A 14619-nucleotide genomic window follows, 5' to 3' on the forward strand; every position below is an offset into this window, starting at 1 on the left:
ATATAATTGTGTACACACATTGTATATATTATTTTTATATTTTTTGTATTATTAGTCCTGTTTGGGCCATATTTTTCTTTATGAAAATACATTTACATTTTATATTTGGGTTTTCTCTGCATTAAATAGGAAACTGAAGATTTTAATGACGATTTGAAGTCTTTAATTTGCCGTTCCACTATCATTCCTTCCCCCACAAGAGAAGGCAAGACCACAACTTTATCAGCTCAGCCCATCAGGTAAATAACCAAAAATATTATAATATGATATTGCTTAGATTTTAGGTATGTTATATATTAACCTTTGTAAGACACCTTTAGATACTTTATTATATATATTGATCATTCAATAAAACAATCAAGCACCATGTTGACTTTTAAAGCTGAAAACGATGTTTAAAATAGAAGTAACATTTGTCACATGCACATGTGTGATGCCATAAAAAACACCGAATTTGAAGAGGCCCGTTAGAGGGCCTCCTTCACTTGAGAATTACATAGTAACTGTATAGTGTGGTATGTTGTGTTGTGTGCATGCTAATAACAGTTACAATTCGAGCGGATTTTTTATATTATTTAAAATTTTTCGCTTTACCTTTTATGGTGTCATCAACTTGATTTTACGTTCGTAAAATCGGGAATTCGTTAAATCGGGGTTCGTAATTGAAGGTTTCTACTGCATTAGAATTTCTATTATAATAATTTCTGTTCCATTTTTAGTATTGGTGATCAACTGCTTGGTTTGAATGATGACAAAGGGTTGACAGGTGTCTCTACTTCAGTATTTTATGAAAGTGATAACGGTGCTGAAGACCTCAACTTCTACTACCATTCTTCTGAGTAAGTACTTTACTGTATCATTAGTGCTTACTGTAACATGAGTACTTAATGTGTGTACCATGAGTGCTTACTGCATTTACCATGAGTGTTTACTGGGTGTACCATGAGTGCTTACTGCATGTACCATGATTGGTTACTGTGTGTACCATGAGTACTTACTGCATGTACCATGAGTACTTACTGCATGTACCGTGAGTACTTACTGTATGTACCATGAGTGCTTACTGGTTATACCATTATTGCTTACTGCATGTACCATGAGTGCTTACTGCATGTACCATGAGTGTTTAATGTATGTACAATGAGTGCTTACTGTATGTACCATGATTGCTCACTGTATGTACCATGAGTGCAATACTGGGTGTACCATTTAATAGTGCTTACTGTATGTACCATGATTGCTCATTGTATGTACCATGAGTGCTTACTGCATGTACTGTGTGCACCATTAGTGCTTACTGTATGTACTATGGTTGGTTGGTTGCTTACTGTATGTACCATAAGTGCTTACTGTAGCTACCATAAGTATTTACTGTATGTACCATGAGTTCTTACTGTACCATGAGTGGTTACTATACTATGAGTGCTTACTATATGTAACATGGCTGGAAGCTGTTTATTCCAGCAAAATTCCAGCAAATCAGTCTTCAAGAGAATACTAATATTAATGTAGTGTGATTGATGTTTTATAAGACACCTGCTTTCAAAGCTTGACTTGATTGAAATATATGCGGTATGTAAGTACATTATAATGGTTTATATTTAATAAGCTTGAGCTGTTCATAATTTATTTTATTCCCAATTATTAACATTGTTCTATGATAATTACTTTCAGATCCACCAAGGCATGCAGCAATGGACGTTCCACTGTGCTTACCTTGAGATGCGACCAGAATGCTCTCGGTGCCGGACATATACAGCTTCCCAAAGATTGTCCCGGTGGCACATGTGACGGATGCACATTCCACTTTTTGTGGCAGACGGCAGCTGCTTGCCCCGAATGCATAGAGGCTGATTACTACGCTATTAAGGGAGAATGCTCCGGGGGAAAGCAGGTGACACACTATGTTTGGAACAGCACTAGGTCAGTATAAATAAGATTATGAGGATGTTATTTATGATAATGGTGATAAAAATTAGTTCACATGATTAGGTAACGAGAATAGATTATGATTGTAATAATGAAATAGATGATTTTGATAATGCTGGTTGTAGAGGTGGTGATAATGGTGTTATTTCATTTAAGCAGTGCACTGTATCAATAACATATACAAACTCGCATCAGTATGTCATTGATTCGTTCTGAATTTCTAATATACTAAATACACCCACTTGCAGATTGTTTGTTACAATAACATTCATACAAATAAGCTATAATAGATAGATTTGAAAGTGATGATGTTTGAAATGGTGGTAATTATAGTTGTGGAAATGGTGTTTATCCAGATGGTGAGTATCCTTGTGGCAATAGTGATAATGTTTTTGTGTCTGTGCTCCCTCGAAGGCATAGACACTATGTTATCATCTGGCAGTTAATCCTGTAAGAGCGAGAAATGATGGAATGGGTCATGAGCTAAAGATAAAAATGAAAAGCAAGTCTACGAAATATGATGCCATACTGAATTGACATGAACACAGAAAGCTAGATAAGACCTGTCCTAGAAAGTTCACTAAAAAGTCACTACAGTAAAAAACACCACACATTCTTTATAACCGAATCCCCATTTGGGTACTTTATTGGTAGTAAACATAATACCTGGACAGTAAGGCAGTATAGCGCATAGACAAACGTTCTCGCTTGGAGCCTATTTTTGTAAATGGTGATGATGGTTGTTAAGTTGGTGTTGATTGTTGTAGAGATGGTAATGCTGATGGCAATAATGGTGTTGAGATGTGATATGGTGATATGGTTGTAGCTTTGTAATTTTATTGGCAAGGCATGTATTACAAATAAGAATTTTTTTTAACTGGATAATAATAATTTTGAATTTTTGAACCTACTTTACTTAAAAGTTGTTAATTTCTGTGATGTGTTTGTGTTTTTTAGAGTGTGCCTTAAAGGTGTTCCTCTACCAGAACCAATTACAAAATCCTGTAGTCTGATTCCGTGGTATGGGCAACTGGCCGTTGCTGGATTTGTGTTCTCCTTATTTGTTCTCATTGCCGTTGTTATAGTTGTCTGGAAGCAAAACAAGAAGTAAGTTTTTCTTTAGTATTTATATTGAGGCTATTCCATACGGTCGCTCCTTCCCCATAGAATCGCATCGGCCAATGACTGCCGGGGGAAATGAGTGTCGGGTTTAAGTCTCGTAATGAGATTTACAGAGACAAGTTAGTCACGAGAAAAAATCCTGCTGTGACAGTGATTGAATCCAGGACCCTGGGATTTAAAGGCAAGCACCTTAACCACCAAGCTGTTAATAACTTCATTCCTGTTCGTTGATTGGGACTTCCTACCTCCGCTTCACATCGGGAGCCAGTCCCAATTATCCAACACCTTGGAAAGTAGAATTCACTACTTCACCCCAAATGATGTTTGTATTAATTTTGTGTATACACAGTCCTGGACTTTAAAAAAATCAACAATCTTTAAGATATCATTCCCATGCCTTCCAGCATTGCTTTTCTTTAAAGATATATCTCTTTTTCTGTACCAACTAGACTTGAATACAAATACCAGAAATTGGTAGCGTCAGCTAGTGGAGAGTTGCCTGCAGCAGAAACGTGTGCTATTGGTGAAGATGAGGAGGAAGATAACGTAATCTTTGAGGACGGCAAGTCTTCTTCCTTCTTCAGCAAGTTAAAATCATTTGGCTCTTCATCCTCAGACAAGGTTAGTTTAACTTCACAGAAAGTAGTTAAGGGCACATCCAAGATTTTGAAAACAAGAGTAAAAAGGGGTTGGCATATGGTGCAAAAACAAATTGGTCAAATATTTAACTTATACATCTATTAGGGCTGAACATTTTTTTGAAATGTATTTAATAATAAAATGATAATGATGGTTTAGGAACTTTATAAAGTGGCTTAGCATGAGCATTAACATGCTATAATGTATGACTTTAATCATTTGTTTATGTACTGTATATAAGGTTTGTAACAAAGTGAACATAGAAAACTGTTATTCACTCTAGGCTATCTACAGGGTCCTGCAAAATTGTTTGTATGCTATTTCATAAACGATCCAACCAAAAATCATTGTCTGCATCAACATCAGTAGACATTTAATTTAGGTGGAAACGGTTCAAACCCTCTTCCTTTGGGCAAGTTACTTTTTCCATGTTGTCTCACCACCCAGGAGTATTTGAAAGTGGGTACAAATGCCAGTGCATGAAAGTTATGGAATAATCAGGAAGCCAAGTTAGTGTTTCATAGGCATTGTTCCAATTAATGGAATAATTATGCCCTTTAGTTGTGTAATGCGCTATATAAATACTGACATAACATTTTTATGTTTTTGGACCACATTGAACCTTGGCTGACAACCTAGGCCAGGGAGGTACATCTAGCATTATTCCAATTCTGAGTGCATAGAAATCTATGAAAAAGGATATGTTTTGGACTATTTAATATAATTAACAAACTATTGTGTCAACATACACCTATATTTAATTTAGTGTTATACTATTAATATAGTATAATGCTCTAAAGGTATTAATTTCTCATAACATTTTTTATTCAAATTTTAATCATAAAAACAAATAACTTTCCTGGCTATTATTTTTTCTTTTTATTTAATATTAAGTCCTATATTTTGCGAACATCAAATTGTTTTCAGTTTGAATTTGTTGCGTATTATTAATCATTATCTTGATGGTTATTTTTTTTTCCCCCTCGCATTTCACGTGAACCATAGGATTTGGAATTCTCTTCTATGCAGAATAAACTCCTTCCCAGAAATTAAATCAAGTAGGTTCACACAGCATGCTTCCATCCGATATTATCCTCCGGTCTTTTGTGTTTATTTTATTTGTCAGTTTTCTGCTTTACTTCTGATCCTTTGTGCATGCTTCATTTTTTTTTTTTTGTGTCTATGCATATAATTTACTTAGAATTTCAATTCATAATCTCTAGGTAGTGTTTTTATTTTGTAATTACAAAGAAAATGATTTTGCATGGAATACTGGAGCTTGCCTACAATTACATCTTTGTTTTGTTTAATTGGTAAATCATTATTTTTATTTGAATTGGCAACTTTTTTCGTCCTTATTTGTGTTTATTATTTTTTATTGTTTGGTAAAGAGTTTTCTTTTATTTTTTCATTCTCCATCTTTATTAATATTTATTCAGGTTACATATAGTTCATTATTTGACAATTTCAGCATACACTAACATAAATTTGTCTCTATTTTTAAGGTAAATATATTTGGTTTTATAGTGATTTTATCCACAAGGGACACAGAGGAACTACCCAGGGGACAAATTTTTAGCCAAGGGGCACACTGAACAACAAAAACAATAGATTTATTGATTGATATTTATTTATTTATTACAAATTCGACAATAAAGTCAAGAGGGAACCATGGGTCAAGGGCACAACACAAAAGTGGGAACCTCTCTACATAAAATAGAAACAATGTACAATGTAAAATTAGAACGGAAATCTATAGAAAACATTATACTTTAATTTTAAAAATAATAATAATAATAATAATAATAATAATAATAATAATAATAATAATAATAATATATTTCTATATTGGAGGCCTTTCCGTTTGATTCTATCCACATTTTGAGTGTTTTCTTTGGGGCATTTTGAACTGGGCTTCGGAAGCGTATCTGTCTCCTTGGCTATAGGTCTTATCCTTTGCTAATCTGATGCTTTTTATGTTAGTTACTTCAGGTTTATGATTTTTTTGTATTTTTGTGAATGTTTACATTTATTTAAAGTTTGTATTTATTTTGGTTTTAGAGTGATCAAAGTGTTTTGGAATGATTTATTTAGTTAAATATTGCTTTTTTTTTTGTTAACATTTGTCAATTAAATTATCATCAATAAATTTACTTTGAGCATGTGTTAAACATATTTTTTTTCAACTTCTTGTTGCTTTGCAACTTTATGTTATGTTCCTGTTTTTAAATTGCTAACATTAATCCTTCCATATTTTGATATAATTTGTATTAAAGAGTATTTATCATTTAATATTTATATGTTAAGTCACTGAATATTGTTATTAATCATCCTGATGCTAACCAAGAAAACAGGAAGAAAACAAACTCTAGCAAAGCAACTAAAAGCACAATTGCTCTATCTCATCGCATCGTTTGTATTGTTTTTGCCCTAATTATTTTATTTAACAAGTATTTTCAAAATTCTAACCCTTAAAATGATATTTGTACTAAAAAGTAATTTACACAAGATATGGTGAGAATCTTGTTTTGTGCAATTATTTGTAGGTACGTAGTTATCTTTTGGAAAAAGGGAGGTCATCTGAAGGCTATGTTTTCTGCTTACTTGCGAGCTTTGATGTGTGTCTACTGGAGTAACAGTACTTGCATACCATATACGCACACAGCACACAACCTTAGATGATTCTTAGTAAATTTCGCTTAAGCTTAGTCAAGACTCAAATTTTCTTTAATAAATAACTAATGTATGCCTATGTTTATTTATGATGTGCCTATATTTATTCATGATGTGCCTATATTTATTCATGATGTGCCTATATGGTCATGATGTCAATATGACCATATTTAGGCATGTCACGTATGTTGCTCGAGCAAAATTTGATAGTCTGGACGGCTTTACAGTACTGTAAGCTCTGGTACATAATGCAAGCTCACTCTGTGGCTTTTACTGAAGTAAACAACCTACAGCATATGTTTAGAGGGTAATATTAAAGAGAATAGAATGGCCAGAGGTTCAACTGTCGGGTTTCTTTGAAATGAAGTTTTATCTCGAAAAATTCTACCATTGACTGGGTGGGCGTCTTTCATAAAAGTAGATGCGTAAAAGTTGTTCGTATGAAACATGGCGCACAGCATGTAAGGCGAGACTTGTTATTATACCTTGTTTAGCTAACCTGCTGAGTGCAAATATTGATTTAACTAATCTTATTTTACAATTACCAATGAAATTTTATTTTTATTTTCTTCTCCGTCTGGATCTTTTTGGCAAAACTATTTGCTAAAAAAGAAAACAGAATTTTAATTTTATTCTTATTCCGCCTTTCTCCAATAATCTTTAAAAAAATAAGTATGGAATAAAAAAATCTTGCCTAAAGAGTGCCTGTTCGAAATTCTTATCAAATTGTTATAGAGCACCTCCCCCTGCCCCATCTAATGGTAGTACTTTTTTTTTCGTTTCATTGTGTGCATGCAAAATGAAGAAAGTTGGAGCTTGTTGCCATTCTGTACTCTTTGGTAATATCCTCCATCTACTTTTGTCAACAATGACAATGACACAGCACCCCTTCAACCACCTACGTACTGTACACATCATTAAAATTTAGCACTCGCTTGAAAAAGTTTTTTAATTACTAAACATTTTCTTTCCAGGATGATGATCTTAAAATGCCTCTGCACCCTTTGAGCTTCGGTGGGTCCAAACCAATTGAAAATGTCAACATTTAGGTTATATTTTCCACAAAATACATACATGTTTTGTGCTGGATGGGTTGCCTTCAAGGATCGTTTCTACATTTTACTACGCAAAGCAGTAGGAGATTGACAGCATATTGGAATTGTGGCTTTATTGTTTTTTTATGCCGGTAAATGATTACGCATATTATGCCATGGTTTTGTTTTATACCAACATCAGGTTTATTTTTGTTTTAGTTACTTCTTTTTATCATTATTTCATAGTCTTATAGTAATACATATTCATAGAAATTGAGATTTTTTTAAAATAAAATTTGTATTATGATTCTGGGCAGGTGTCAGTAAGCGAAACCTCTAACTTATACACTTCATACTGCATAGGTTCTGTTTATAGGACAATCATTATTTTATTTTTACATTTTTTTCAGTTTCTATTTAGACACAAATTTCTTTACACTTACTTTTTGTCATCAAATTCTTACATTATCTTAAGATTACTTAAAGAAGAGTTATACATTTGATAAAGATATTTATTATTCTGTATACATTTGCATATGTTTGCATATATTTGCATATTATATAAATAATTAATATTAACTAGAGACTGGTATATTTATCCATACACGGTGATAATTACTTTAATCACCATATTTATGCATTCCATCTTTATGTGTTTATTACTGAAAATTATATGTGATCACTTTTAAAATTTCTTATATTTTGTGCAGTTCTAAAATGCCTTTTTTTCTTAACAGGATATGATAAACAGTGCAATTCAAAATCGACTTAAATAGAATTTTATAACTTGGAAGATTTCTGTATAAGTAACTACTTTCAATGGGCTCAGGGCCAAAATAATAAAATGGAAAAGTAGAGAATGAGGCTCCATTTTTACTCACAAACATGGACCACAAACACTTATCTAAGCCAAGCTCTGTTTGCACAATCAAGTTTTTATGTGAGAAATTACTGGTGATTTGCCCATTGCTTTTTGTAGAAGTTATAATAATGTTATTATTTACAGTATTATTATTCCTCTGTCTTTCCATTAGGTTTAATATAACTTTACATTTCAGCACGTATACTGGCAGATAATTTAATTAGATTAATGATTGTAAGATATTGATTAAATTTGGTATTTGGGTTGTGTTTGTATATGATGCAAGGGCCAGTTTGTTTAATGAGTATGGTATGTGGTTGTAATTTTGTGCAATTTTATTTTGGTTCTTTGCCAGAATTTATAGGAAATGTATTTCTAATATCGATGCTTTCAATTGTTGTTTATAATTTTTTTTTTTCTAAAATTGCTATCAAATTAAAAATGTAATTGTGATAATACTAATTGATTTTGTGTTCAAATTTATATCAAATTTGTATTCATTTTTGTGATTTGTTTTTCCTCATATTTATAATTCTATTAATCTTTAATAGCTTTATTTAAAAAAAACTTGTTAGAATCGGTGACAGTGGGGATAGAGAATTTTAGAATGTGAAAAAATATCCTTAAATTAAGTAATCTTGTTTTATCATCCATCAAATCACATCATCAAACTGATTTTTGTATGCAACAGACACCAAACACTATGCAGCTGTGTTAATATAATAGTATTTGAGGCGTGCCATCCCAACACCAGCATGAGTCACCAAAAATATGAAAATTGACTTTAATATATTCTTATCTCCAAATTGTAAGCTTTAAAATGATGGGTCATTTTTGGAATTGACTTGCTATTGCCCAAGTTATTGGTAAAAGTATTGTAGCTCCTCTGTACTAAAGTATACATACAATACTTCCACATTCCTACGCTATTCTCAATTCAATTCAAGGATTTTATTGAACTACAACAAACTAGATTTACTTTGTAGCCAATAGCTAAATTGAGCAAACTTTCACAAAGAAAGATATATTGCACATTGCAATGTAAGAAAAAGACACCAAAAACTAGTCAATTAAGCATTAAAAAGACACCTAAAACTAACAAATTTAATACAAAACATTGAAGCAGAGAGACAAATATTAAAAAGGATTTTAAAAGAGTGAACAAGACGGACTTGTTACAGTGACGGCACCAGCGATGGAAGTGGATTAAGCCCCACTATCGGACAAGTCAAGTCCCCCCCCCCCACACCACCGGCCGAGCCCATTGGGCAGTTGAAAAGCCAAAGCCTCCCCTTCCTTGGGCATACAAGCTCAAGGCCCCCCTGTCCTCCCTGAAAATGTATCCTAGAGCTGCCACTGGATTGGTATTCAAATTTGCTCTATAATTATATTATTATTTAAGTTTAACAATCACTGAGATTATGCCGGTTTTGGGATGGGAGCCTTATTTGACTAATATTCAACTTGCAATTAATAGATTAACATAAAATACCATTGAAACTACAGTATAATGCTCTGTCCCTGCTTAAATTTTCTGCAGCAAATATCTGTGATTTGGCCATATATGGTCATGATGATGATGATATCTGAACTCTCCCATATATGGACATATCACAGGTGGTAGTGTGTTCAGAGCTTATGTTTGATCTCTCAGACTGCACTCATCATATTTTTGGTTGACTCACAGTTATTAATCCTGTGATTCCTGCTGTTAAGAAATGAGCACATTAATCCCGTAATTCGATTTCTATCGTGCATTTAAGGGCACATAGAAAAAAATCAATAGATTATCACTCTTTTTTTTTTTAAATTGATGAGGGTGGGATCTGGATGTTGTAGGTTGTTTTTTGCCCACCAACAACCAATCCAAACAATCGAACCCATTGCAAGTGAAGACCGGCCACTTGTAATGCATGATGTAACAAGTTATTTTTAGCAGCGCAAGTTTTATTTTTGAAATGTGTGTAACAATATCCGATTAGCCCACTGTTAAAATAAATGATGCGGCAAAAAAAAAAATATTATTCCCGCATCAATATTTCCTAAATGTTTTACGCGGGCGGAAGTGATAATCATTTTTTTCTGTGTGCCTTCATTTTTTTAAATTTATTTTTACTTCATACTTCTGATGACTAACTACTTGTACACTACTGTATGTGATACTCTATAATAAACTCATACAAGGCTTTAGGAGTGGAGTTGTAATGCAATGGTCAAGAATTTTGTTCAGGATCTTTTCCAGTGCGTACAGAGTGTGTAATACTTTTGAAAAATTCTGGATCCACCCCTCTTCAGTGCTTGCATATCAATTGTACCAACTTTTTAGCAAGGGTCTAAAGTCATTGTGTGAAGATGAAAGTGATTCTAGTATACTTCAGTTGGCCCATTATTAAACCCCCCTCCTCCAACCTCCATGGCAATCTTGGATATGGACCTGTCTTAACCAAGCTACAGCTCCACTCTTAGATGCCCCATCCATTTGTGAATACACTTGCTAATATAGATAATATGTGTTGTTTGCATGATTGTAAAGTCTGGTTGAAATTATTCTAATTTATATTTCAAAACTGCTCATTTGCGTTGTGTGTTCTTTTTGTTAACTTTCACTATCAATAAACTTTTCAAGAAGAAAAAAAACAAGAAATGTGGCTTAACTTTTATACAATATTGTGTCTTGCGGGAGTCACACGCATTTAACTTTGACCTCGCTGCCTCACACGAAGCCTATATATTCTCATACATTCCACCATTTCATCAAATTTTTTTTTTTTAATTTGCTATTTTCTCAAAACAAGCATACAACATGTACAAACACGACTATCGCGCCAGCGATCCAGTAGCAATCGTCAGTGTTTGACGCTGCCTTAGCGTAAACTGAAAAAAACTAAAATGGGATATCAAAGTGGCACTTTGTATCAATGTTTTTACTGTAAAGGTGTATGTTATATCGAAACTTGACTGTATTTTCTTTAAGGTTTTGTGACCTCGCGCTTAATTTTCAAAAAATTCCAATTTTCAAGCAAATCCAGAAGAAATCTCAAGCATGCCAGTGTGAGACCCTTGAGAGGTCTGTACTTAACAAACTAACTACAGTATGACTACAGTAACTGTATATTTGTATTACAATGTGTTTTTGTGGAAGTCTCGCATGTATCCTTTAGTCATTAGATATGCTGGCGGCACCAGGGGTTCACTCCCACCTCGCTCAGACTGTCATGCTTTTTAAAGCAGTGCTCTCAACAGTCCCCTGCCTGTTGTTAAATGAAATTGGACGAATGAATAATGAGATGTCGATGTCTAACCAAAATTTTCTGGTGTGGCATCTTGCTATCCTGATTGTTCATCACTTAATAATTGTTCACAAAATTATTCACTGCATTAATTTTTAAGTTTATTCACTTAATTGACAATACATGTAAAAATGGTTTTGATAATTGTATACTGTATAATACCTGTACTTCACTAGGGTTCCTTATCCAGTATACAGTATTTGATGGCTCTATACCAAGTCTGAACAAAAACTCACCCTATAAAATCCATGTGAGTATATCTTCAAATTAGTTTAATTAAAATTAAATTTAAAAAAAACTAGTACTTATTTATAGCACGTGTCATAATCCAGTGGAATTTCAAAGCACCTTTCAAATTATTTACTCTCTGGTCTTTGGATTATAATTTGGCAAACATGCACAACACTGAACATCCTCCACTCTCTTGATAGAATCACTAACCTCTGCACGCTGCGCAAAATCAAATGCCTTCCTACCAGTCACTGACTACTTCAACATTGCCCAACATCTAGATTTTAGCTGTTTCTCTTTGCTGTATTATTGCATTATTTCATTGTTTATCAGTAAAAAAATGTCCTAAAATTGTCCATTATACAGTTTTAATATGACATCATGCCCATACTGTATATGGGTTCAATAGAACATCATGCCCATATATAGGCATACATATCTGAAATAAAATAAATACTAATCTTTATAGAAATTATAAGTAATGTCCACATTATTTGTATAAATGTAAAACAACTTGTAATGCAATCCAGAATAAATTGATAAAAATAATTATTACTTCACTATAAACTGAAAATTTGTTTCCCTGACATACAGATAAATCGATTTGATAAGGTAAAATAGTGAATACAAAATTTACAGTTTAGTTAAAATTAAATCAATTTTTGTATCTACAGACACCAAACATCTTTAAAAGGGTTCATACAAAAGAATATTTTAACTACTGAATTGTTTTACATATAACCCCTATTAAGAGGACACCTCCGGGAACGAAAAAAGTGTCCCCTGTGTGATAAAAGGTAGGTTGCTTAAACTGAGCCAAACGCAGGGCTAATCTTCAAATAATATCATTTTATGAGATTTTAAATGTTCACCAAAATTTTATTTTCCCGTATATAAAATTGCATTCATTCATATTAACTTCATTGCAGTGGTAAATTTGTATGTCATGGACAATCTCCACAAAAGACGAACATGATCATGATTTAGAAAAACTAAAACTTGTGTGTCGCTCTTATAAGACAACCCCCTGTTTTTCAATTTTAATTTGCTATTTTAAGCCTCGTCGCGCGAGTAAATACGGTAGTGAAAGGAGATATGCATATTACTACTGTACTTAAAACTGGTTAACTACCAGTACATTTTAAAGTTTTTAAACTTCATTATGGAAAAAAACACTACAAGGTCAAGTGCACTTAAAAATATATACGCATAAAATGTAGTATTTAAAGATGTAGTGTCCCCTGGAAATGACAAAAAAATCATGAGAAATAATTTTGGAATTAACTTGCTCATTTTGCAGTAACATACAAATTATTAACTTCAGGCTCATAGAAATTATTGAATTTAAAAAAATGTGTACCATAATTTTTATACTGGATAGTAATAAAAATAATATTATTAAAACACGTCCAGTGACAGGAATTGTTATTATTTTCCGCTGTTAAATTAAGGGTTAAAATTATTTAGGTACACTAATTTCTATGTTCAAGTTGATAATTTTAAATTAATTTCAAAAATTATATTTATTTTGTTTGCATGGGACAATACATCTATAGCTAATCCATTAAGTACCTTCTGTGGTGAAACCTAAAAATGAACATCTTAAAAATATATATAATTTTAAGAAAACCCTTTTATAATTCATTGTATTTAAAGTCAGATGGTAGGCCTAAATATGTAAAAAATGAAATAAACTTGTATAATGGATATAATAAAAGATTTTCAAATTATCAAATAATAAATATAAATACATTTCATTGAAATTTAAAAAAAATAAAATAAAATAAAATATCAAAATGACAAGAATCTCCATTCGGAAAAAAGGTAGATTTTTTTCATAAAATATCAAATGACAAGAATCTATTTTAGGTGTGTTATAAAACAAATAATGAAAGTTTTTTATTGGCGCAATGCGCCAATAAAACACGTTCATTATTTATATAATATTGCTTAGTATAAAAAAAAAACATTGCTTAGAAATTCAATTAATCAGTTTTGATCTTTTATCTCCAACTCCAGATTTTCATTTATGTCCAAGTTGTTTTCCCTGCTTTTTTCTTTACTCTCTACTTTGTTCAATTCTTCTGATTTCTCTTTATTTTCTTTTTGTACGTCCTTTTGTTCCTCATGTTCTTCCTTCTGTTCAACAACACTTCGTTTCTTCACAGAATTTTCAATGTACTGTATCACGTTAAACGGATCAATGTTAACATTGGAAGCCTGGAGAAGCAAAAGTAAATTTTTCCTTAAAGACTATCAATTAAATCTCAGAAATATAAAATAGTATTACAATACAATAATTTAGTATAGCGACCAACAGCGATGAGAACACTGTAAGATCATTAGGTTGTGTATTCCAGTTTTTAATTTATTTCCTAGACCCTCCGAGCTTAACAATATGTTTCTAACCCGCTTAAAGAGACACAGGTAAACCAATGACCAAAAAAAAAAAAAAAAACATCTGTTCTGTGTATTTGCTCTTTCACTTTTTTGGTCTTTTTTACATTTTTATAATTTTTTTGAGTAATTTTACCAATTTTATGTTTCCGTTTTTCTACCAGTTTCGAGAGCCACTTGACAGTATTTTAGTATACTTTTGGTTATCCTGTCTCCCCAAGTTTAAGACAAAATAAATGACATGAAATGGTAATGTCCCCTTTTTTCAGCCCCTGTTTTTTAATCTTCCCCTGTGACTCAACTATTAGTTTAAAAAAAAAAATTAAAGCAAAACTTACTCCAAATAATTCCATTGCACTAATATCTGAACGGGGGCTGTTTACTGGACCCCGACTAACTATACGAACTAAAGCTGGAATGTCGTCAAAACCTGGTGCTACCC

At 32.4% G+C, this 14619-nt stretch overlaps 2 protein-coding genes across 2 annotated transcripts in view; one reads left to right on the plus strand and one right to left on the minus strand.

Annotated features, from left to right (window-relative positions):
* The window catches only part of LOC117105511 (UPF0577 protein KIAA1324-like), a 20981-nt gene extending 12727 nt beyond the window's left edge, over positions 1 to 8254 (plus strand). The window contains exons 14-20 of the mRNA XM_033246676.1: positions 130 to 239; positions 720 to 839; positions 1675 to 1923; positions 2887 to 3036; positions 3501 to 3672; positions 4696 to 4748; positions 7338 to 8254. Of these exons, the coding sequence (XP_033102567.1) occupies positions 130 to 239; positions 720 to 839; positions 1675 to 1923; positions 2887 to 3036; positions 3501 to 3672; positions 4696 to 4743 (849 nt within the window). The 3' untranslated portion in view covers positions 4744 to 4748; positions 7338 to 8254. The remainder of the gene's footprint in view (positions 1 to 129; positions 240 to 719; positions 840 to 1674; positions 1924 to 2886; positions 3037 to 3500; positions 3673 to 4695; positions 4749 to 7337) is intronic.
* Positions 8255 to 13613: 5359 nt separating this feature from the next.
* The window catches only part of LOC117104888, a gene marked incomplete in the record, with an annotated part of 5577 nt that continues 4571 nt past the window's right edge, over positions 13614 to 14619 (minus strand). Inside the window, 2 exon segments of the mRNA XM_033245786.1 lie at positions 13614 to 14000; positions 14516 to 14619. Coding sequence (XP_033101677.1) covers positions 13770 to 14000; positions 14516 to 14619 — 335 coding nt within the window.

This window comes from Anneissia japonica, unplaced genomic scaffold (genome assembly GCF_011630105.1).
Source record: "Anneissia japonica isolate Jap-2015-1 unplaced genomic scaffold, ASM1163010v1 scaffold640_len1575945_cov177, whole genome shotgun sequence".
NCBI lineage: Eukaryota > Metazoa > Echinodermata > Crinoidea > Comatulida > Comatulidae > Anneissia > Anneissia japonica.